General features: G+C 43.7%; 1 protein-coding gene across 2 annotated transcripts in view; it reads left to right on the plus strand.

The window, feature by feature from the left end:
- The window catches only part of LOC137437637 (uncharacterized), a 172,865-nt gene that overhangs the window by 31,191 nt on the left and 115,110 nt on the right, over positions 1-26,564 (plus strand). For both annotated transcript variants that reach the window (XM_078766105.1, XM_078766106.1), the window contains exons 3-7: positions 506-697; positions 842-964; positions 1,634-1,716; positions 4,359-4,443; positions 23,016-23,180. In XM_078766105.1, coding sequence (XP_078622231.1) covers positions 506-697; positions 842-964; positions 1,634-1,716; positions 4,359-4,443; positions 23,016-23,180 — 648 coding nt within the window. The remainder of the gene's footprint in view (positions 1-505; positions 698-841; positions 965-1,633; positions 1,717-4,358; positions 4,444-23,015; positions 23,181-26,564) is intronic.

Consider the following 26,564-nt stretch of genomic DNA (forward strand, 5'->3'; position numbering starts at 1 on the left):
AATTACAAAGGTACGGATTTTGATGTTTTATGAACTGTATGCCATATCCTTGTGTTTAATTTTTGTGCGATCATGATCCGGGTTCACGTATACATGATTGTATACATGTCATAAATATGACGTCATAGGTCATGTGACCTGGCGGCCATATTGGATTTTATGAAAACCTTAAAAATGGATCCCTGCCTTCATTTTTCGATCGATTCATGTTGAACTTTGACCACTTATAGTACGCCTTGTGATTGGATGCATATCCTAATTATGACGTCATAGGTCAGGTGACATGGCGGGATGGACCGGTATGGCCCCCGGATCATACCGCCCTTGGCGCCCGTCAAAAATCGAAAGAGTATGGCATGGGCAACATCTGCGCCAAATTTGATGCTTTTGGAAGAATTTGAACCAAAATATCCCTAAGGGCCCTGACTAGAATGCATGATTTGTGTTTCAATCGTTGTGGATATTCGAAGACAACATAACATGTGGGTGCGTATCTGTTGTGTAGTGACACTCTGTGCTGGGAATCAGACGATCCACGATGGTTTGTCAACGACCAATGGCAGCTTACCACCACCAACAACAACATTTATCACCACCAATGGTGATGAAAATGTGACTACAACAATCACTGCCTTTGAAGATGGCACTGAAAATTCAACCATCGACGTGTCATCATTAACCCCATCGAATGAATCCGGTAAGATTCTCTGATTTTTGACCATTTCAGACAGATTTAAAACATTATTGTTGAATAATTTTAAACCATCCTGCGATGTTTCCTTATCAAGGAATGTTCCATTGTTTTTGAGTTTCCTCTTTCTTTTTTTTGAAACATCAACAGTTACACCAAAGCCAAAAACAGCAAAATCACCAGCAATAAAAAAACCAACAATAAAACCAGCAATAAAACCAGCAATAACAACAAAACCAGCAATAACAACAAAACCAGCAGCATCAAAACAAGGTTAGTGTTTCAGTATGTTAATATAAAATTTGGCATGATTGAGGGGAGTGCAATAACACGTATCTAATTATTTCAAACATTAGAATTTCATGTGAAATGTATTCAATATATGGTAATACACGTGCCATACACACCTTGTAAGAGTTCAAAATTTGCCAAAACTTCAATGTGTATGGTCATCAAAGAAAACCCAAACATTCCACCTTCATTACATACATACATACATACATACATACATACATATATACATTCATACATACATACATACATACATACATACATACATATATACATTCATACATACATACATACATATATACATTCATACATACATACATACATACATACATATATACATTCATACATACATACATACATACATACATATATACATTCATACATACATACATACATATACACATTCATACATACATACATACATACATACATACATACATATATACATTCATTCATACATACATACATACATACATACATATATACATTCATACATACATACATACATACATACATACATACATACATTCATTCATTCGTGAATGTCTATGTATGTATTTACGTATGCACGCACACAGTACTACAACCACAGACGATGATAATGATGTTAATAATCGTGACCGTATTGTTTTTCTTATCTTACTTTTACAGGATATCTGGTGGTGATCATTGTAATTTTGTTCTTCCTCATCGCCATCGTAATCTTCATATTTATCTACATGTGTCAGAAATACGTGAGGATTTGTTTTTACAACTTGTCTGCAATACATTGAATCTTGTACACAGGTTTTTCGGTAATGCAGGGATAGAATTGTTGACGTCATTAACGACCCACTACATCACAACATTCAGAACACCTGATAGAGGTACGAGTACGGTTTTCCTGCCATTGTCCGAGGTTTGCCCGATTATATTTTCCCCGAATCTGTGTCCTGGACTCTCGACAGGTAAATTGAAAACAAAAGTGAAATCACAAATGATTACACAAAATACTACACACCAAATTCTTGTAGTTTTGCTCGGAGCATATAGACCGTTGGCTTTACTCTAAGTTCCTGTGTTCTTTGTTGAACTTCGTCATACAACTTGCAGGTATTGGACACGTTTGGGAGGGAATGCAATGCAAGTTAGATTCTGGCCTACGAGGCCTACTGGAAAAATAACAGACAAATTTACCTATGAGAAAAATTATATCGTTTCTAATTGTCACAAAGAAAGCAGGATTTGGATCTATCGATGTCCCATCGGCAGTTGGCCATAGGCATAGTCTAAGGTTGAATTTGTTGCTTTGATAAACAAAGTAACTCGCTGACGTGGCACGGCACCAAGTAAATGGTGACCGGTTTCTGTTTTCTTCCCAGCCCACTGTGCCTGCTTTTCCACTTGTATGAACTCATGCCACATTCCACTCATGAACATTGCCGAGATCCCCTCCACCTTGTAAACCACTCGCAAATACGAGACGGTTCTATAACCGGATGGTGCTTGAAACCACTCGTCACCGCAAGATGGCTCCATGTCCGGAAGCAGTTAGAACTTCTCCGGACTCACCATCTTTCCGCAAGAGGGTTCCTCCTCTTTAATGTCTTTGTCTTTGTCTTTCCCTCGTGGTCCCCATGTGCTGTCTTTGTCTTTCCCTCGTGGTCCCCCTGTACTGTCTTTGTCTTTCCCTCGTGGTCCCCATGTGCTGTCTTTGTCTTTCCCTCGTGGTCCCCATGTGCTGTCTTTGTCTTTCCCTCGTGGTCCCCATGTGCTGTCTTTGTCTTTCCCTCGTGGTCCCCATGTGCTGTCTTTGTCTTTCCCTCGTGGTCCCCATGTGCTGTCTTTGTCTTTCCCTCGTGGTCCCCATGTGCTGTCTTTGTCTTTCCCTCGTGGTACCCCTGTACTGTCTTTGTCTTTCCCTCGTGGTCCCCATGTGCTGTCTTTGTCTTTCCCTCGTGGTCCCCATGTGCTGTCTTTGTCTTTCCCTCGTGGTCCCCCTGTACTGTCTTTGTCTTTCCCTCGTGGTCCCCATGTGCTGTCTTTCCCTCGTGGTCCCCCTGTGCTGTCTTTCCCTCGTGGTCCCCATGTGCTGTCTTTGTCTTTCCCTCGTGGTCCCCCTGTGCTGTCTTTGTCTTTCCCTCGTGGTCCCCATGTGTTGTCTTTGCTTTCTCTCGTGGTCCCCCTGTGCTGTCTTTGTCTTTCCCTCGTGGTCCCCATGTGCTGTCTTTGCTTTCTCTCGTGGTCCCCCTGTGCTGTCTTTGTCTTTCCCTCGTGGTCCCCATGTGCTGTCTTTGTCTTTCCCTCGTGGTCCCCCTGTGCTGTCTTTCCCTCGTGGTCCCCATGTGCTGTCTTTGTCTTTCCCTCGTGGTCCCCATGTGCTGTCTTTGTCTTTCCCTCGTTGTCCCCATGTGCTGTCTTTGTCTTTCCCTCGTGGTCCCCATGTGCTGTCTTTGTCTTTCCCTCGTGGTCCCCCTGTGCTGTCTTTGTCTTTCCCTCGTGGTCCCCATGTGCTGTCTTTGTCTTTCCCTCGTGGTCCCCCTGTACTGTCTTTCCCTCGTGGTCCCCATGTGCTGTCTTTGTCTTTCCCTCGTTGTCCCCATGTGCTGTCTTTGTCTTTCCCTCGTGGTCCCCCTGTGCTGTCTTTGTCTTTCCCTCGTGGTCCCCCTGTGCTGTCTTTGTCTTTCCCTCGTGGTCCCCATGTGCTGTCTTTGCTTTCCCTCGTTGTCCCCATGTGCTGTCTTTGTCTTTCCCTCGTGGTCCCCCTGTGCTGTCTTTGTCTTTCCCTCGTGGTCCCCATGTGTTGTCTTTGCTTTCTCTCGTGGTCCCCCTGTGCTGTCTTTGTCTTTCCCTCGTGGTCCCCATGTGCTGTCTTTGCTTTCTCTCGTGGTCCCCCTGTGCTGTCTTTGTCTTTCCCTCGTGGTCCCCCTGTGCTGTCTTTCCCTCGCGGTTGTCAGCTCTTTCACGAGCCTCGATTCAGTATAGAAAAAAAAAAAGAAAAAAAAGATGTAAAATCGAATTTCGATGTGAACACTTGCCATATTGGTGCTCCAATCTACATTTACATTAATTGACTACTCTCATCAGCCATTACAAAGTCCTCTATAATCAACAATTTGCTTCACAACAAATCATGGGTATTCCAGCGTTAGCAATGCACAGAGCACAATACACTGCCTAACAGTCATTCACAAATAATATTCCCATTATTCAACGGGGAACCTTTGGAATTAGCAATTTCACTCAACGAGGCTCTTCATGAAATATTTATGTACTAGGTCGAATAAATTAATAAATTATCAGTGATTCCTGGAAATAAATTTGGTCTGTTGTCTGGCCAAGTTGGTTTTGTTTGTGATTTAATGCACGATGACATTGTATGGCTTTCACTTTGCAGAGGAAGGTTAGTTTTCGGGTGAATGGAAAATGTGATGATCACGATGAAACGGTACCATTGGAGAATGTTCAACCTTTGGATGCAGGTAAGACTTGCCCACCACACTGCCTGTAATCCATTAGGCCGAAAGTCCAGGGTTGTTCACTTCTCTAACTGCCTCCTCACCCCATCCCTCATATTGCTATTGAGTGATTGTAAGACCTGGCAAATAATAATTCTGAGTGATACTACACTCGATAATTAATTAATACATTAATTAATTTATTTTTGATTTTCATTTTCTTTACCTTGTATACAAACATCTACCTGAGTCCCATAAAATTTAGAAAGTGAGCCTGATTATGGTTTCCTGAGGCTGATGGGCCTTGTTGGGCATATGAAGCCTCATCACCTTTGTATACTGAATCGAGGCTCGTGAAAGAGCTAACATTTACTTCACAAACAAATCAACCAGACAAACAAAATATATAAAAACAAACAAAACAAACAAACAAGCGGAACAAGACAAGCGGAACAAGCGGACAAGCGGAACAAGCGGAAGCGGAACAAGACAAACAAAATATATAAAAAGAGGGAGCGGAAGACAAGATGGGGAGAGAAGGGGAAGCACACAAACGCAACATTTGAGAGCAGGGAAATGTGTGGAAGGGAGAGGGCTTGGGGGGAGGAGGCGTGGGACGGTGACTGCTCCATTGACATCCGCAGGTCAATGATCAACTAATTGAGCAGTCGGGCAAACAAACAAGTGCATTTGACGGCCCAATTAGATTTGCCCAGTTGTGCAAGCAAGATAATACAGGCTTAGCCTTTCCCATTATTAATACAGTAGTTGGATAAGTACATGGAATATGGTTATGTACATGATAAAGGGCCATAGTAAAAGGCAGAATTTCTCCATTCTCTCATTCCATTTTCCCTCTTTTTCTCTCTCCTTTCACTTCTTCTCTACATAACATGTAATTTCCTCAATTTGTTCTCCCTCCACAACCAATCCCTCCCACCACCACATCATGTTCACACAATAGTGAAATACCTCCTAATGAACAGAGGAGCAGTGAGCAAGTACAGGCTAAGAGGATGACGGATCCAACATTCCAGCATTGTTGTTGATCATTCAGAGAGGGCTAAAATGCTTGATTAAGCCTTAAGGTGTGTTGAAACGGTGTGATCGGCTATACAAGGGGCATTCAAATAATTAAAGGAAGTAGTAAATCAGAATAGTCCAAGATTTGCGAACTTGTATTTTCCTTCCATTTAGTGTCCCATGAGTTAAATAAAGAACCGCCTTTAGAGGCCATTTTTCCCCGTAGAGTAGGGTTTGGCCTTTTTTGGGCACAGTGATCCCCTTTTTGAAGCGATCTTTTATGGCTGGATGCCCTTCCTGCCACCAACCCTGTTAGTCGCCTCTTGCGACACGCAGGGAATTACCAGTTAGTCTAGTAGGAAGACTAGGTCCCCCTGCACCCCCGGAGATATACTTCTAATCAGTGTTACTAGATTGGAAAAATGTGTAGAAAATGACTAGCTATGGCCCCAAGCTGAAAAAATGTCCCACATACCATTTTTATGCAAATTACTGCTGCCATTATCAAAAAAACGATTTTTGACATATCTCAGCCAATATTGCAGATAATTGAAAAATGAAGGTGTCTAGACCCATGTTTTGAAGGGCATAGATCATGATAGAACTATTCATAACATGATTACATGTGTCTATGGTATACTAGTATGCATATTAATGCTGTAATTACAAAATAATCAGTTTTACAAATGATAAGGATACGTTAATACTGCAGATAACTTAACATGGTACATAAGGGGTCTAAACCCAGGTATTTTCAAGGTTAAATGTCAACAAGATGCTCCTGAGTCTTGCATAGGGGCGGGACATTGGCAGTAACATTGGTACCACTCAACTTTTCTTCCCACCATTGACTTTGTATTGCGAGAGATTTTCACTTGCTTATTTAAAGGTTTCTCACCCAGCCCACGTAAAATCTACCAACTCCTGCTGTTAACTCCCAAACATATTTTTTATGTTATCCAATCACAGTGCAGAAATGACAGACTAGAGATCCAAATTAGTGCTGCTATAGCTGCCATTTTACATTTCCATCCATGTAACATGCGCGCTCGCGCGCTCGTATCAATTGGTAATGTCGCGCGCTCGTATCAATTGGTAACGTTGATGTTATTGAATACCTCAGTTGAAAGTTCAGTCTTCCATTCCATCTGTGTGTTGTTCTTGGTATTCATCCTCCAATCTAGCCAGGTAAGATGCTAACTATAATGTTACTCACACTCTTGACTTCAGTTTCTGCATGAAATCATAAACAGGCAGAATAACAGCTGAGCCAGCTAGCACCATGTTAGCTAACGTTAAAGCTAGCCTCATCTATGTACAGTATGTTCCTAATGTCGGTGTAACTTAAACTTTTGTTAATGCCAAACATGAGACAAATCTGTTGACTTCTGTATATGAATTGAACCAGAAAGAGGCACGACAGCTGAGCTAGCTACAGTAACTTAGCACAATGTTTCATTGGCCTAGATAGCTAACGTTAGTGTGGAAGAATTTAGATGTTTTAGCTATTAGCACTTTTGATGCCACTAAACATGGTTTAGTCAGCTAAAAAGTACCCTAGTGTAGAACATGACTCAGAACCTCTGTTACCTCACTGAAAACTCAGAGCCTCCTTTCACAGGCACTTTTAACATCATTCGTGATTTCTTATTTGTCATTTAACAGTGATGGTAGACATCGACAGCAAGCATGCCCAAAAGAAAACGGAGTGTAGAACCTGCAGCCCAAAGCTCTCTCAAAGCTCATGATTCCTCCAGCACTGTTTACAATGTTGCTGCCGTGCACACTGGTAGTGGTTTTATTCAAGTTGTCCCACTCACAGTGGAATACAAGGTTGACCTCTCCTGTCACAATTTGTGGTGTACGATAAGTTGAGACTTCATCCAGGACCTTGGCGAGAGCAGTTTCCAACTCCAAGGCGAAATCGTAGCTCTCAGAGTGTCCAAGCCTGTGTAGTATTGTGGTGAGCTGTTTGCTTCGGAACAGGTGCCTTACAGTCACACAGAGGAGAATGTGCTTTGGTAACTTCCATTTTCCATCTGACACTGCACGGCACAGATCTTGTCCAATGGAGAAGACCAGACGCTTCACCTTTTCTGTCTCGATGCCCTCCTTGCCAGTCATTAGCACGCTGAGAAAGCGGACAAGGTCTGGAGGTAGGATGTCTTCAGGATTGAGCTCCATGTCTTCAGCTGTTGGTGGCCATGGTTGGTCTTTACACTCTCTGAAAGCCTGTAGAATACCCTGGCGAAGTTGGAGGGCAACATTTTGGTTCTTGTTTGTGCTTCCGAGTGTGAATGCTCGTGCGAGAGCATTGGAAACTGTTATGTTTGAGCTGTGCACAAGCCAGAAAGAAATGACATCACATTTGTCATGATCAACCTTCGTGAAGTGGATATGCTCCTTGATTGGGTCATTCTGTAGGCGTTTCAGTAGTTTCTCTGACCGATAATTTGAGTTCTCATATCCATTCAGTTTCAGTTCCTCGACATAGAGCAAGCGCAAGGAAGAAAGCTGTAGAACTTTATTCTGCTGGATGACCTGGGTTTGAATGTGTTCCAGTACTGAGTTGAATGCCTTTTCATGGGCGGCTGACATGCAAGCCTGCTCCTTTGGTGCTTCGGCTCTGTGAATCGCACGCTCATAGTTGTAGAATGCTGTGCGGAAAGCTTTAAAACATGACGGATGGTGTTTGGCCTCACATGCAAAGAGGTCTTTGTTTTTCACCTTTCGATGGAGTCGATAGAGACCCATTTTCTCAGCCCGTGTTTCGATTTGCTCCCATGCATTTTCTTTGTTTTTAAAGGATGGGAAGGTTGTAGGCCTCTCAGTATTGCGATGAGCATCTTTGGTCTCAACTTTCTCACAAAATATACACTCTGGCGGGAAGATGGGTTCAGCAGAACCTCCTGGTTTACGAGGAGAGTGATGCCATGATGAGGTTGATGGCCCTGGTTCTGTATCATCTCCCAGACGATGAAAGTGGCGGACAAAGTGCTTATAACACTTGCTGTGATATCCTACTCTTTCTAGGTCATCAGGAAGAGTTGCCGGGATCTGATCACATACTGATTGCATACGACATGGGGAGTCATGCGGTTGGTTGAGACGTCTATCCCGGATCTTTTGAAGCAGTTGCAGTTTTTCTGAAGCAGATCCTTTAATTTTACGGAGGGGCGTGAAATCCCCATGATCAGACATGGATGGTACATGAAGGATGCATGTAGGAGGAGAGCTTTGGGCTGCAGGTTCTACACTCCGTTTTCTTTTGGGCATGCTTGCTGTCGATGTCTACCATCACTGTTAAATGACAAATAAGAAATCACGAATGATGTTAAAAGTGCCTGTGAAAGGAGGCTCTGAGTTTTCAGTGAGGTAACAGAGGTTCTGAGTCATGTTCTACACTAGGGTACTTTTTAGCTGACTAAACCATGTTTAGTGGCATCAAAAGTGCTAATAGCTAAAACATCTAAATTCTTCCACACTAACGTTAGCTATCTAGGCCAATGAAACATTGTGCTAAGTTACTGTAGCTAGCTCAGCTGTCGTGCCTCTTTCTGGTTCAATTCATATACAGAAGTCAACAGATATGTCTCATGTTTGGCATTAACAAAAGTTTAAGTTACACCGACATTAGGAACATACTGTACATAGATGAGGCTAGCTTTAACGTTAGCTAACATGGTGCTAGCTGGCTCAGCTGTTATTCTGCCTGTTTATGATTTCATGCAGAAACTGAAGTCAAGAATGTGAGTAACATTATAGTTAGCATCTTACCTGGCTAGATTGGAGGATGAATACCAAGAACAACACACAGATGGAATGGAAGACTGAACTTTCAACTGAGGTATTCAATAACATCAACGTTACCAATTGATACGAGCGCGCGACATTACCAATTGATACGAGCGCGCGAGCGCGCATGTTACATGGATGGAAATGTAAAATGGCAGCTATAGCAGCACTAATTTGGATCTCTAGTCTGTCATTTCTGCACTGTGATTGGATAACATAAAAAAATATGTTTGGGAGTTAACAGCAGGAGTTGGTAGATTTTACGTGGGCTGGGTGAGAAACCTTTAAATAAGCAAGTGAAAATCTCTCGCAATACAAAGTCAATGGTGGGAAGAAAAGTTGAGTGGTACCAATGTTACTGCCAATGTCCCGCCCCTATGCAAGACTCAGGAGCATCTTGTTGACATTTAACCTTGAAAATACCTGGGTTTAGACCCCTTATGTACCATGTTAAGTTATCTGCAGTATTAACGTATCCTTATCATTTGTAAAACTGATTATTTTGTAATTACAGCATTAATATGCATACTAGTATACCATAGACACATGTAATCATGTTATGAATAGTTCTATCATGATCTATGCCCTTCAAAACATGGGTCTAGACACCTTCATTTTTCAATTATCTGCAATATTGGCTGAGATATGTCAAAAATCGTTTTTTTGATAATGGCAGCAGTAATTTGCATAAAAATGGTATGTGGGACATTTTTTCAGCTTGGGGCCATAGCTAGTCATTTTCTACACATTTTTCCAATCTAGAAACACTGATTAGAAGTATATCTCCGGGGGGTGCAGGGGGACCTAGTCTTCCTACTAGACTAAGTGAACTGGTACTCAATTTGCCGACCTCGGAAGGATGACAGGCTGAGTCAACCCCCCTGGCATTAATTCAGCAATCGACCGGGATTTGAACCCAGCATCCTCGGATCTCAAGCCGGCACCCAAACCACTAAGCCAACACCAGGCTTTCACGAGTTAAATACATGTGCTCAATTTATCCATCATACTGTCTATGCCGTAAAAATGCAACATTTCGGACGACTCCTTCCAGCCAAGTCAGTGTTAACAAATCTGTGGGCATGCTCTTGGGACTTCGAAGATAAAAACAGATAATGGGCACATGGGTCAGATCTGGGTTATATGGGTTAATCCAGCAGCTCAAATCTACAGCAATGAAAGGTGATTAGTGCATTAGTGCAATATCTGGTCCTTATGCACAAGCGCATTGTAGTGGAAGAGTATATTATATTATTGGTCAACATCAAAACTTCCGTTTCTGGTCCCGCGAGCGAGGCAGTTACCTTGATTTCTCCACGGCATCAAAGTTTAAGTATTTTCCCATTCATGTCTTTGCCAAATTTCCACTCGTTATTTTATAGTGTATGTGTTATTGTGTGTTTCTAGTTAGTTTTTTTTGGTTTGTAATTCGTGCAAACTTGTGTATAATTTAATCGTTTTCTGTTTGCACCGTGTGCGGGGCCTGGTAACTTGAGGCTTCCCTCCCCCCGTCGGTGTTGTGTAAATACAAGTTCTTTCCTTCACTGTATTGCTTGTTTCTTAAATTTTTCTCTTCTCCCCCGAACTTCCCTGAACATCCACTCTTTGTCGAACGTTTCAAATACAAAAAACAAACAAACAAAAAAATGTAGTATTTCCTTCTCTCTTCGTGGGCCCCGCCCACGTGTGCTGTCTTGACCCACCCCCTTTATCTCCTTTTCTTCCACCTTTTCCTTCCATCTCCAGCTGATACTCACTTTTCCAAATCTAGTTTGCTGCATACTTTCAACCCTTTCTCCCTTCTCTGATCCACGCCCTCATTTCAGGGACTTTTCCCAGATTGTTTTTCACTGTTTTGTTTAAATATGTTTAAACTTTCCCCTGCAGAGTTTTATTCAGTGGTATATTACAACACGCTGTTTTTCTTCCGATTTAAAAGGCTTTATTCAATTTCCTCATCCAATCATGCCACTTCAAAAAAAAATTCAAACTCTTGCAGTCTTTCCTCCCTACATTCTCGAAACTCACCTTCATGCCACCCCTCCTCTATCGTTTTCAAACGGATCCCCTTTTCTCTTTCTTTCTTTCACTCTTTCTTTCATTCCCCTTTTCTCCCACCTCTGGAACAAACTCCCCCCACTCCCTTCAATCCCACTCCTCCCTCCAGGTCTTTAAAACAGCTGTTCACCACCATCTCTTATCTTCCCCCATCCAAAACCTTGATCTTTTCTACCCCCGCGAATTTTCACCCCAGATACACTTTTTTGATACTATAGCCTGGTGTTGGCTTAGCGGTTAGGGTTCCGGCTTGGGATCCTAGGATCCTGGGTTCGAATCCCGGTTGATCGCTAAATTAACACCAGGGGGGTTGACTCAGCCAGTCATCCTTCCAAGGTCGGCAAATTGAGTACCAGCTTGTTGGGATGAATGACCCCGGTGTGTACCCCGGTTTAGAATAGGTACACCGTATCCCTGCGCATCGTAAGAGGCAACTAAGGGTTGGTGTCAGGAAGGGCATCCGGCCATAAAAACATTGCCTCAAAACAGGGAACCATGATTGTCATGGGGCCTGCAAGGCTAACCCCTGCTCTAGCGGGGAAAATGGCCTTAAAACGATCATTCTTCTTTATACAACAACAACAACAACAACAACATGCATTTTAAGGCCATTTTCCCTGCAAGAGCGGGGGTTAGCCCTGCGGTCCCCATGACAATCTTCTCCATTTTGCCCTATTTTCTGCATCTCTCCTTGTTAACCCCCTTGCCCGCATTTCTTCTTCCACCATCTTTTGCCAAGTCTTTCTCGGTCTTCCCCATCCTCTACTTCCTTCTACATTCATTTCCATCACTCTTCTCAACCAGTCACTTTCATCCTTCCTCAACACATGACCAAACCATCTCAACCTTTTCCTCTTCACAGCATCAATCACAGGCTCTATTCCCATCATCTTTTGCAAGCATCATTTGTCTTCCTCTCTCTCAACGATACTCCGCACATCCACCGAACCATTCGCATTTACACTCTTTCCAGCCTTTGTTGCTGCTCTACGTTCATTACCCATGTCTCGCTCCCATAAATCATAACACTTCTCACACATGCAGCACACACCTTTCCCTTCAGCTTCAACGACACTCCCCTCCTCATCAGCACACCACTCAGTTCCTGAAACTTCTTCCATGCACATCTCACTCTTGCAACTGTTCCCGAGTCTGATCCACCTTCTCCATTCAGCATGTCTCCGAGGTAGCAAAATGTTTTCACACCTTCCAGCTTCACGCCGTCTCCAAGATCCATCTCAACATTTCCTCCATCTGCAGCTCCCTCTGTGCACACCTTACACTTGAATATAGCTGCCACACTGGTTAATGACCCTCTCAGACCACTACATTTTTGATGAACCCACTCAGCGCACATTGAACATTGAATGGAGTTCACTCCAACACCCTTCCTGCACACAGCACGCGGCCACTTCCCAGTTCTTTCCACCTCACCACATGGTTTACCACTTGCCGTCACCTTCGTCTTTCCTATATTCACCTTCAGACCTTTTGTCTCCATACATTCCTTCCACTTGTTCATCTTTTCCTTCAGTCCATCCATACTTTCCGCAAACAACACCAGATCATCTGCATACAACAACTCCCACAGTAAACCCTCCTTTACGTTCTGAGCCAGCACCTCCATCACAGCTACAAATAGTAGTGGACTTAGTACCGACCCCTGATGCACTCCCACCTTCACCTCAAACTCACCACTGTTCCCGTCCTTCGTCCTCACAGCTGTGCACGCTCTTTTGTACATTGCCATCACTACTCCGATCAACCATTCCTCCACCCCTAACTTCCTCAATGCCCATGTCAATACTTTGCATGGAACCCTATCGAATGCTTTCTCCAGATCAACAAACCCAAGAAACAACTTCTTCCTCTTCTCCATGTACTTCTCCTGCAACTGCCTCACTATAAAGAGCGCGTCTGTCGTTCTTCTTCCTGGCATAAATCCAAACTACATTTCGTCGATCTTCACCTTCTTCCTTATCCTCCTTTCCAACACCCTTTCCAATACCTTCATTCCATGCTCCAATAACTTTATCGCTCGGTACGAGCCACAGTCCAGAGGGTCACCGAGGGACGAGGGTACTCAGTTCCCAATCCACTGGAATGCGGCCGCCTTTCACCACCAGATTAGAGATCTCTGTCATTCTCTTCACACCCCAACTTCCTGCTGCCTTCAACATATCTCCCACAACTCCAGTCGGCCCTCCCGCATTTCTACTCTTCATTGCTTTCATCGCTTCCTCAACTTCCTTCTCAGTTATCTTCTCTGCCGGTCCCAAAACTGGGTTACTCTCTATGTTGCCATCCCAATCATTCTCTGTATTCAACAGCATTTCCATATATCTTTTCCATCTTCCTTTAATTCCATCTGGGTCCACAACGATTTGTCCCACTTCATCCTTCAAGCAACTCACCCCCATCACATCACACCTCTCTTTCGCTGTCTGCTTTGCAATCCTGAATACCGCTCTCTGACCCTCTTCCGAATCCAAGCTTTCTCTGAACATTTTCCTCCATGCCTCCTGCGCCTTTGCTACCTCTTTCTTTGCAGCCTTCTTGGCTGCCTTATAACTTTCATGCTCTGCTTTTTCTGCTCCCGTATCCTTCGCCTTCTGCCACTCCTTGAACTTCTTCCTCTTCTCGTCAATCCTCTTTCCAACTTCCTCATCCCACCACCATGTTTCCGAGTGCCTCGGTGGTCCATTTGTCCATCCACATACCTCACCAACAGCTCCCAACAGACTATCTTTCATTGACATCCAACCACGTTCAAGCTCAACCACATCATCCTCTACCCTACTCAGCCTCTCTTTTAATGCCTCCCTTACTGTCACCTCTTTCAACCTCCACACCTTCATTCTCGGTTGGTACTTCACCCGCCGAGCTCTCCTCGCACCTTTCACCCTTATGTCGCAGACAACCAAGTGGTGCTGTGAAACAGCCTCCTCTCCCGGGATCACCTTTGTGTCCCGGAGGTGCCCCCGATGTCGCCTACGCACCATCAGGTAGTCAACAGTTGTCGTCGACCCACCGGACGTGTATGTAACAAGCTTATTATCCTCTTTCTGGAACTGAGTATTACAAATCAACAAATCAGCTCCATCAGCAAACTCCAAAATCCTTTCACCTTCTCCATTTCTCACACCATATCCGTAACCCTCATGAACTCCCTCAAAACCATCCATACTCCTTCCCACATGTCCATTTAGGTCTCCTCCTACCACAACAACTTCCTCATCTTTCACGTTTTCCATCAGCTTATCTATCGCACACCAGAACTTGTCCTTCTCTTCATCGCTCCGACCAACCTGCGGAGCATATCCCTGCGGAGATGCGGAGATGCGGAGATGACGTTCACCAAGAGCTTTCCAATCATCATTTTCACCAACATCAACCTATCAGTCACTCTAGTCACACTCACCACACTGTCTACAAACTCCTCAGAAAACAGGACACCAACACCATTCACGCCCTCCGGGCACCCTTGCCACACAAACTTGTATTTCTGTCCCTGCCTACCCTTCACCATTCTCACACCACTTCCCTTTCATCTCGTCTCTTGCACACAACATATGTCCACTCTTCTTCTGATCAATACTTCCACCACTTCTCCTGATCTCCCTGTCATTGTCCCTACATTCCATGTCCCAAACCTCAGAAACCGATCTCCACTTCGGGCTGTACTCTGCCCATATGTAGTTGTAATTGTCATGGTTCTCTTTTTGAGGCAATGTTTTTCTGGCCGGATGCCCTTCCTGACGCCAACCCTCTTAGTCGCCTCTTATGACACGCAGGGATACGGTGTACCTATTCTAACCAGGGTACACACCGGGGTCTAACCAGGGTCTTTATACACTTTTTTGAAATTCCATCTTCTTTCCTGGAAGTCCTTGCAGTGTCCGTATGTGTTTTATTCCTCTCCCACCTCCCTCCAAGCCCTCTCCCTCCCACAGTTCTCTCGATGTCCTTGCTCTCCAATGTTGTGCTTGTGTCCGTCCTTCCCCCTCTCTCCCCATCTTGTCCAACTCAATATTTCCTCCATCTAAATTTATATTTATTTCCTCCATTCATTTGAATGTCTGAAGGTCAGCTTGAATCTGTTTGGCAGTTCATCGAGGTGCTTTCTCCACCATTCAAACGTTCCTTCGCAGCGGCCACGTCCAGGGAGGTTGGCTACAGTGCCATGGTCCTTAAACTTCCTGATAACATTGTGTACGGTGGACACAGGAACATCGATGTCTCTGGAGATGGACTGGTAGCCTTGAGATTGTCCAGGCTTAGCTACAATTTTGTGTCTGACCTCCTCAGACATTTCTCTGGTTTTCTTTCTATTCTCTATGCTCAGTGCGGTACACACAGTGACACAAAACAGCAGAATGACTCCTTTTCTCTATTCAAACTGGTTGAATGAGTGATTTGTATATTGCAAGCACCTGCAACTCACCACATGTGATTTCAATTCCAAAGTAAAGGAGAATCCCCTGCTTGAAATGTAATTATTTCTCACAACTTCTGAAAGGTGCCAATAATATTGTCCGGGCCATTTTAGGATTTCTGTGTGGAATAAGCTAAGATTTAGTATTTTTTTTCACCTTTTTTTGTTTTGTTCCACTGCAAACAAAAGAAATACATATGTGGATACCAAAAAGATTTTTTAACTTCAACAATTTTCAGGAAGAAATGGTGCATTATTTGAAAAAAGTGCAAGGGTGGCAATATTTTTGGCCACGACTTTTATTTCCTTTGGTCCGAGAGTTTTTGCATGAGGTTGACATTGTCGTCCCCTGTGATTGTAATTTTGTGAGTCGTAAGATGAATTTACAGGATTTCCTTGGAATACAAGAAAATAGAGCCCATCGAGGGTGGGGTGCAACATTTATTCGGATGATCTCTCATACTTCCATTTCATGGATTCCAATTTGGTTTCAGGATACCAGTGGTGGAGCCACGTTTTGTTGCCTATTAGTTTGAGAAGAGGGATAAAGTAGGCCTGCTTTGCATTGAACAAATTATGAAGGTTATATGTTGATTTTTGTTGTTGATTTTTGTCTTTTTGCACTTGTTTTTTTGTACTCTGTCAAAGCGTCTTTGGGCTTCTTGAAAAGCGCTATATAAAATAAATGTATTATTATTATTATTATTATTATTATTATTATGATTTCTGCAGCCATTGATGTCGATCATGAGTGCTAAGGTTTAATTGGACCGATGATGCTGAGACTTTGGAAGTACACGAGTGCTGTTTATTTATTTATTTTAATAGAGTCAAGGTCCGTGGAGGAGCTAGAACATATAATGGATCAGGATGCAAGAGCACAAAATGAACAGCAGAAGGATGGGGGAAACACCGCAGCAGGTTTGAGGGACAAAATAGAAAGTCTTCAAAGTTAAGGGGGGAGATGCAGGGAGGGGGCATAATGGATACAGAAGTAAACTCTCAGGAAGGAAAACAAATGTGGCGTTAACCGGGTAAGGAAATATCAAGGTTTTGGATGGGGGTTGATCTGAGATGATGGTGAACAGCTGTCTTGAAGCCTTGAAGCCTTGAAGGGACAAATGAGATTGAGGAGTGTGAAAGTTGGTTCTTCAGGTGGGACAAGAGATGATGAATGAGTGGAGGTGAGCAGTGATTCTGGATTTTGGAAGTTTCACTAGAGGAGTGTTAATGGTGGACCGTGTGCACACTGAAAATACCTGGACGGAACAAAGTATGAATAGAGCAGAAGGGTGCAAGACCAGAAAGGAGGTGGTAGAAGACAGAGAGACCACCAACCTGTCTGTAATGTGAAGTGATAGGCCCATGGACTCAGCTTTATCATGGGAGAAGCCCACAGATAATCCATCAGGGATGTCACCGCAGAGGGTGGTCATCAGCAAATAGAGGATTTCCCTGAGTCAGAGCTCATTTATGAACATTAGGAATAGGACTGGGCCCAGAACAATGCCTTGGGGCATACCAGCTCTGACGGTGGGGAGATGAAAGGATTCTGTTGGGAGCCACATATTGACTACGAGAACGGAGGAGGGGTCAGTAAGCCAAGTTTGGAGTTGATCTTGGATGCCAGAATGACTATTTGGTGGCTCTCACATCATTACAATCACTCCATCATTGCTCACATCACTCACAATCCTCCATCATTACTGCCTCATTCTGGCAACAGTTTGAACATTGTCCTTACCATTTGGCCATTGTAGAATCAGGTTGGACCTTCACCAGCTGCCATCATCACCATCATCATGCTTCCTACTGCAAGCAGACCTGTAGGTTTATAGATAGAGTAATAAAACCTGAATTTCCTACCTACAAGTACATACATTTGCCATTAGTTTTAGTTTTGGGCATTCATAAAAGGGTAAAATATTGGAAGAACCATGATGCGGAGTTGGAATGTATGTCGTGTATGGTCAACAGTTCCAATGTCTCTTCATCTACTCCTATATCCATTAGAAGTGCAATTAGATGTGCATTGGGCAACCGTTTCCAATCCACTGACTCACATGTGCATTATAAGGAAATATTATGCAAGTGTTACACCCGAACAAGCTACCTGAGCCTCAAACAGACTCGTCCTATATAGCTGTTGGTAGGTATCATTATTAGGTTGAATTGTTCACATTCTGATACAGGGATGAAATTTGGCAGTTCTATTCTTGTGTGGATACTTTTTAAATCACACCTACCTCGGCTTCACGCGGTTAAACCGAAAGCATTCAGAATCGTTGGAATCTCCCTCGATGAAGCTGATTTTGAGGGTCTTTCTCTTTCTCACCGCAGGCAGGTAGGTGGTCTTTCTGTCTTCTACGGACTCCTCTCCGGGCTTATTCCCCCTGCTCTGTCTGTGCTCTGTCTTTCCTCTGTCCCCCAAATATTCTTGCAGGGCGCACAAGATCTGCCAGAAACCCTCTTCTGGTGAAACTGTCAAATCAAGACGCTCTGCTCACCTTCACTCTTTCATTCCTCTTTTCTCCCGCCTCTGGAACAAACTCCCACACTCTGTGGAACAATCTCCCACAGATGTTCACCACCATCTCTTATCTTCCCCCATCCAAAACCTTGATCTTTTCTACCCCCGTTAAAACACCCCAAATCCGCCTATTTCAACCCCCAACTTCTTTCCTGAAATTCCTAGACGTGTTCATTTGCTTTATACTGTGTACCCCTCCCACCTCCCCAGGCCTCCCCCTCCACAGATCTACCGATGTCCCTGTTTACTGTTGTTGTGCTTGTGTACTTCCCTCTCTCTCCCTCTTGTCTCCCGCTCCCTTCATTGTATATTTTATGTGTCTGTGCATGTTTTCATGTTCAATGTGTTAGCTCTTACACGAGCCTCGATTCTGTATACCAAAAAAACAAAAAATAATTTACAGTCGATTTGCCAACTCAAAATTGAACATGGTGGCCATTTTGAAAAAAAAAATGGCCACCAAAATTGAAATGTACCATAAACTTTTTAATATGGAATTTAGGACGTGCAAGTATCAATACAAAATCACGGAACTACATATCTATAAGAGGAAGTTAAAATTTCCAATTGACCTAATTAAGTAAGATAAACAAATGCATGCTTGAGAAAATGTATTGCCTTGGTGTCTGTAATGTGCGTCGGTACACGCAGTGCTCACTTTACAGGCAAATGATGCACAGGTGGCTCACTTGACTACACTCCCCTCCAGCTTCCGTTATAGAAATGAGAAATGAAATGACTATTTTCCAACTGCTTACCAGTGCGTACATTTAAGCTGTTGTACGGAAAAACGAGATATTTAACAGAAGGTCAAAGCTGCTTCCAACACTCAAAAATCAAAATATCTGCACAAGGGTTTTGTCGTGGACACTCAGAATGGAGCTTGGCTGATGTGTTCATTAGTTTAATCCCTAATCTACTGAACGTTTTTATTTAACCCACACAGGACATCTTTACCTCCGTTTGGTGTTGTGACACCTCCTCTCCCCCTTCCTCTCCCTCATAGTTTACACCCTCTTACAATCACCACAACCTCTCCACTTCACCACCCACCCTCTCCCTCAGTTGGGGGGAGGGGGGCATGGGTACTGATGATTAATGGAGGTAGGTGGATGGTCAAATTCCCTCCCAGCTACAGAGGGAGGTAGACTTTGTGTGGTAGCGGTGGAAGAAATGGTGGGTAGAGGGTCTAATACCCCCATCATCCCATCTATTCCCACCCCTACCTCCAAATCCTCTCTCTCCCAGTTCACACTCTCTTGCAATCACTCACACAGAAGTTCACTTCAGCTCTTACAAAATCTCCCAAAACTCTGGAAGACTTTTTTTTTTGTCCTCTTCGTCCAGGCTCGTATAAGAGCTAACACAAAGAACATTATACTAAAGGAAAGCAGGAGAAAAGAGGGGTAGAGAGAGGGAAGGCCAACAACAGCAGAGAACAGTTCAGTAGGAAATCTGTGGAAGAGAGATGGCTGGGGTGGGGTACACGGTATAAACAAATGGACATGACAGGGGCTTTCAGGAAAGAAAAGGGGGAATTTGAAGGAGTTGGGTTTGGGGTGGATAAATGGGGGTAGAAAAGATCAAGATTTTGGATGGGGGAAGATATGAGATGGGGGCGAACAGCTGTTTTGAGGTGAAGACCTGGAATGAGGAGTGGGATTGAAGAGAGTGAGGGAGTTTGTTCCAGAGGTGGGTGAAAAGAGAGGAATTTAACAGTAAAGGTGAGCAGAGAGTCTTGATTTTGTCAGTTTAACCATAAGAGGGTTGCTGACAGATCTTGTGAATCCAGCAGGAATATTTGGGGGACAGAGCACAGACAGAGCTGGGGGAGTCAGGCTGGAGAAGACTCTGTAGAAGACAGAAAGACCACCAACCTGCCTGCGGTGAGTGAGTGAAAGGCCCTCAGAATCGGCTTCACCACGGGAGATACTAATGATTCTGAAAGCTTTGGTTTCAACAGCAGCATGTCCAGAGCAGAGTGACCTGATCTGAATCCAAATTGATGATTTGAGATCGGGCAATTGGAGCAGAGAATGATTTAATTTTAGAAACGATGATAGATTCCATGACCCTGCTGATTATTGGAAGCATACTGATTGGTCTGTAGTTGCAAGGATCTGTTTTTGCACCTTTTTGTGTAAAGCGGTGATGTTGGCTGATTTCCAAGCAGATGGCAGTTGACCTTGAGCAAAAAAGAGGGTGAAGAGAACAGAGAGAGGGTGTGATAGAGCGGAAGAGCAGGATTTTTGGACTCGTGGGCTAATTCCGTCTGGTCCAGTTGCAAAATCAGTCGAGGTTTGAAAGAAACGTCTCCACCTTGTCAGGAGAGAAGGACACAGAGTCCAGGAGCAGCTGGGTTCAACTGGGTAAGGTGGGTACAGAGAGAGACGGGTTTGGTACGCAATATTTTGAAGCAAACACAGAGCTTAGGCATTCGGCTTTTTCATGTGCGGTGTCAGCTGTGTAGCTGTTTGAGGTAATCGAGGGGGAACAAACACCAGAAGCGGATTTGACCAGACGCCACCAGGATTTGGAGGGTGAGACAGGTTTGAGAGTTCAGTGTTGAGAGTCGAGAGATGGTGCTTCCTGGCACTCCTGAGGGTAGACACACACTTGTTCCGAGCTTGGTGGAAGGAACTGAGATTTCCTTCAGTTGGATTTGCCTTCCAAGAGGCAAGGGCATGTTGTCAGGGCAACTTCCTCACCACAAGATTTAGTGTACCATGGATGGGAGGAAGGGTATAACAACTGAAGACGAGATGGGATAAATCTGTGCATGAGAGAGAGCAGTTTGCTTTGGAAGAATTCCCAGGAAGAATTGATGTCAGAGGCAGTTTAGATGGGAGACCAGTCCAGATGATTGATGGCTGCTTGAAGACCGAGCCAGTTGGCCTGAGTGAAATGCCAGACTCGTCGACACTGAGGAAGCTCTCTGAGAATGGCCAGAGAGATGTCCACTTTAACAAGCACATGATCAGATGAGCCGATTGGAGCAGAAGAAGAGCAGCAAATCAGGGAAGTTAGTCATAACCAAATCCAGAAGAGATGATATTCCATTGACTGAGATCCGGGTTGGGAAACTGACAGATTGTGTCAGTCCCAATGAGTCACAGAAGTCCTTTGCTGAGGAGCCATGGCTGGTGAGAGATGAACCCACACCCAGCCAACTGGCATGATGAAAGTTGAAGTTGCCACATATGAGGAAGAGAGTTGGGATGAGTGGATGGAAATTGGTCCATGTTGTCAGTCAGCGAGATGTAAATCGAGTCATCACTGTTTGGAGGACGGTACAGAACACATATGAACAAAAGGTGGGAGTGGAGGTGAAGCCGTAGTCAGAGGTACTCATGGCGTTTGGGAGGTGTAAGAGCAGTACACGTAGAGTGAGATATTGAGTTTTTTTATGTAAAGTGCAACTCTGCCACCAGGTTGGGGCTCGGGTCTATCATACCGAAGGAGGGAGTAACCAGGGAGAGATACTAAGGAGTCAGGGACGTCGACAAAAGATGTTATTTGATATCTTCAACATTATTTTAAAATATTGAGTTAGACGTTCAAAAAGTTGTATGAACGAGATGCCCACAATTGTCCAAGATTTTTCTCGAAGGTCTAATAAGGCATATATACATGTAAATAAAAATACTTTTATTTATTATTAATTACGTCTGCCACAAAACTAAAAAGTATGTTCTCACCCCTGTCTTTCAGTCTGTGAGCAGGATATATCAAAAGGTTGTGAATGGATACGGACGAAACTTGATAGACAGGTTGCGTGTGTTGTGAGGACGAATTGATTACATTTTGGTGAATATCTGGATACGGGGATTTTAACAGCGATTCTTCACCATTGGGCGAAAAACGATATCGAGCATAATATCTCAAAACGTTATGGGCAGATTTGTCGTGTGACGAAGACGAATTAATTTGATTTTGGTGAAGTTCCGGATATGAAATTTATTTTTATGATTCTTCAACATTGAGAGATGGGGCCAAAAACGATGCATGTATAGGATGATATTTCAAAAAGTTCTAGATGGATTATGACAAAACTTGGTGTTTGAATTGGGTAGTTGGCGAGAACAAGCCGATTAGATTTTGGTTTGGGTCCGGATGCAGATCCGACCTATTAGTGGGATGAATGAATGAATGAATGATCGTTTTAAGGCCATTTTCCCCACTAGAGCGGGGGTTAGCCTTGCGGGCCCCATGACAATCATGGTTCCCTGTTTGAGGCAATGTTTTTATGGCCGGATGCCCTTCCTGACGCCAACCCTTAGTCGCCTCTTACGATGCACAGGGATACGGTGTACCTATTCTAAATCGGGGTACACACCGGAGTCATTCATCCCAGCAAGCTGGTACTCAATTTGCCGACCTCGGAAGGACGACAGGCTGAGTCAACCCCCCTGGTGTTAATTTAGCGATCGACCGGGATTCGAACTCAGGATCCTAGGATCCCAAGCCGGTACCCTAACCGCTAAGCCAACACCAGGCTATTAGTGGGATACATAAAGTAAAGTGTTCAGCCTGACTGTGGTATGTGTTCTACCGCGTGATGTTCTAGTTGTTAGATGTAATTGTATGTGGGAAAAGATTCAGGTTAGTTGATCTGTGTGACTGTTGTATAATCTTTTGAATGTCTATCATAGTTATCTTTTGTCCTATGAAGATTGTGAGTGTAAAAGAAAAAAACAAAAAGACAATTTCTTAATTGATCTTACTTAAGAAATCATCATTTTGCCCGTGAAACAGAAGCCGCTGGGGCAACTGCCGGAGTTACCAGCGGAATTGATAATGCGGTGAACGAAACGGATGAGAAAACTGCAGATGGAGACGCCCCGGCAGTTGCGGATGGGACAGCAGGCAAGGACTTGAAGGAGGAAGCGAAGCAAGAAGCACCGCCAACTTCCCCATCAGGTTCGATATCATCGATCAAGTTTGATGAACATTGAGTGGAAAAATTCTGATGTCAGCGTCGTCGTTGCTTTGTCATGACCAACAGTTTAAATATGACTAAAGAGGCAATGCGTTTGAAAGGGAGAAAAAACTGCTGTGGGCCAGAATAAAAGGAAGGCTTTGGGTAGGAAAAGCAGAAATATGAAGTGGTGGAAGTTGAAAGCTGAAACTGCAACACCGGCCAAAAAAAACCCACGAAACGTCGTCTCTGTGGGCGTTGTTAATGGTGAAGGGTAGAGCAGGTGGCTGTTTGACTCTTTTCAAACCAATAATGTGAAGTCGAACCTGTGTGTCTGTTAATTTGGCCGAATGGTTAAACTTCCTTTTCTTTTAATCATTTATTTATTTATTGTGTTCTCTCTACTGGCTCCCATGGTGGTGGTGGTTTACTCTTGCCAGTGTATGTGTCTTTGATTCACATGGTGACTCGATCTTGCCGATCCATGCTCGCTACAAGATTGGTGATTTAGACCGACCAAGCAGCACTTGGCACAAGCTGATGTCGGCCTTCATCATCCAGTGGGCCGAAATCGGCTGGTTTGAGGGTTTATTGGAGGAGGGTGGAGGAAGGGATGAGGGGAAGCTCAACATTAACCTGCTACGCATTGCTGCGCATTAATTTGTGCTTACTTTCCATACCCCTGTCGTCTAAAGGGAGAGTACAAAATGTCTGGCACTGCTGTTCATAAAACGGAGTTTTTCTTTACAAACGAGCCTTTGTTTGGTCAACACCTTGTATATTTTTTAAAGATAGAAACTTGGGTTTTAAAAGACACCACACATACGAGGCAATGACAAATTGTGTGGCTTGTCGTATATTCACTGATCCCTTTTTTAATCGCTCAGAAAATACTTCCCTTCTGTTATTACCTCTGCCACCAAAGGTGGACGGAGGTTGTGTTTTCACCTTTGTCTGTATGTCAATCGCCTGCAAATCAAATTTCAAACCGATCTTCGCGAAACTTTACTAAATGGTAGAGTTGGTCATAACCAAGAAGCCTATCGATGTTGAGGTCAAAAATTCAAAAGGTTAACTTTGGCCAAAGGTCAACAACTTTTCAAAAATCTTCAATTTTCATCAGATTGACTTGAAGTTTGAACAGGATTTGCATATCGGGTCACTGAATTCAACAACCAATTTATTATTTTTGAGGTCAAAAGGTCAACAATATGCTGTATCTCTAAAATCGTCAATTTTCATCCGGTTGACTTGAAATTCGAACAGGATTCGCATATTTGGTCGTTGAATTCAACCACTAATTATTTTAAGGTCAAATTTGTTTGGAGGATTTTGCAAGTATCATGCTCTGCATGACGTCTTTCTTGTTTGTCTGTGAACAGGATATCTCATAAAGATGTGGATGGGTTCGGATGAACCTTGGTAGACGTGTTGGGTGTGTACAACAACAACAACATGCATTTTAAGGCCATTTTCCCTGCTGGAGCGGGGGTTAGCCTTGCGGTCCCCATGACAATCTTCTCCATTTTGCCCTATTTTCTGCATCTCCCCTTGCCCGCATTTCTTCTTCCACCATCTTCAGCCAAGTCTTTCTCGGTCTTCCCCTTCCTCTACTTCCTTCTACATTCATTTCCATCACTCTTCTCAACCAGTCACTTTCATCCTTCCTCAACACATGACCAAACCATCTCAACCTGGTCCTCTTCACAGCATCAATCACAGGCTCTATTCCCATCATCTTTCGCAATTCATCATTTGTCTTCCTCTCTCTCAACGATACTCCGCACATCCACCGAACCATTCACATTTCCACCCTTTCCAGCCTTCGTTGCTGCTCTACGTTCATTACCCATGTCTCGCTCCCATAAATCATAACACTTCTCACACATGCAGCATACACCTTTCCCTTCAGCTTCAACGACCCTCCCCTCCTCATCAGCATGCCACTCAATTCCCGAAACGTCTTCCATGCACATCTCACTCCAGCAACCGTTGCCGAGTCTGATCCACCTTCTCCATTCACCTTGGGTGTATGATGAAGACAAATTGATTTTTTGGTGAATATCCGAATCCGGATCCGAGAATTTTTACATTTTTTTTGTAAATTATTCTTCCACCATTGAAAATTAAATTGCATTGAGAAATGGGCCGAAAACGATATATATAGCATGATATCTCAAAGTGGTGCATGGAACTTGGTGGATCATTACTTGGTAGATTAACTTGGTAGATTCAGGCTTGGTAGAAGCTAAACTTGGGAGATCAGTTGGTTAAATGACGAGAACAAACTGATTAGATTTTGGTTCAGGTCAGCAGCTCCAACCCATCAGTGGGATATAAAATGCAAACTGTTCAGCCTGGCGGAAGTATACACTCTACCAAGTGCCGTTCTAGTTGCAAATGTGGTCACAGAACGTCAGGGCAATCGGCATTCGAGATGGGTGTTAAGGTGGCTGTGCAATCCTAATATATAATGGGATTTCCTGCAAGGATAGATCTTACTGGCTGCAGTCTGGAATGCAGCGGAAAAAAAAAATATATATATATATATATATACAGTGCATTCAGAAAGTATTCACACCCCTTCACTTTTTTCACATTTTGTTATGTTGCAGCCTTATGCTGAAATCGTTTAAATTCATTTTTTCCCTCATCAATCTACACTCAATACCCCATAATAACGAAGAGAAAACAGGATTTGAGAAAGTTTGGCAAATTTATTAAAAAGAAAAAACTGAAATATCACATTTACATAAGTATTCAGACCCTTTGCCAGGACATTTGAAATTTAGCTCAGGTGCCTCCCATTTGTCTTGATCATCTTTGAGATATTTCTACACCTTGATTGGAGTCCACCTGACGGAAGCCTCTCCTCAGTGAAAGACACATGAACGCCCGCTTAGAGCTTGCAAAAAAAGCACCTAAAGGACTCTCAGACTGAGAAACAAGATTCTGTGGTCTGATGAAACCAAGATTGAACTGTTTGACTTCCGTCTGGCCACTCTGCCATAAAGCCCAGATCGGTGGAGTGTTGCAGTGATGGTTGTCCTTCTGGAAGTTTCTCCCATCTCCACACAGGATCTCTGGAGCTCAGCCAGTGACCATCGGGTTCTTGGTCACCTCTCTTACCAAGGCCCTTCTCCCCCGATTGCTCAGTTTGGCCGGGCGACAAGCTCTAGGAAGAGTCCTGGTTGTTCCAAACTTCTCCCATTTAAGAATTATGGAGGCCACTGTGCTCTTGGGAACCTTCATTGCAGCAGAAAGTTTTTGTAGGCTTCCCCAGATCTGTGCCTCGACACAATCCTGTCTCTGAGCTCTGCAGGCAGTTCCTTCGACCTCCTGGCTTGGTTTTTGCTCTGATATGCATTGTCAGCTGTGAGACCTCA

The sequence above is a fragment of the Myxine glutinosa genome, chromosome 12, assembly GCF_964187855.1.
Source record: "Myxine glutinosa chromosome 12, kmMyxGlut1.1, whole genome shotgun sequence".
Lineage (NCBI taxonomy): Eukaryota > Metazoa > Chordata > Myxini > Myxiniformes > Myxinidae > Myxine > Myxine glutinosa.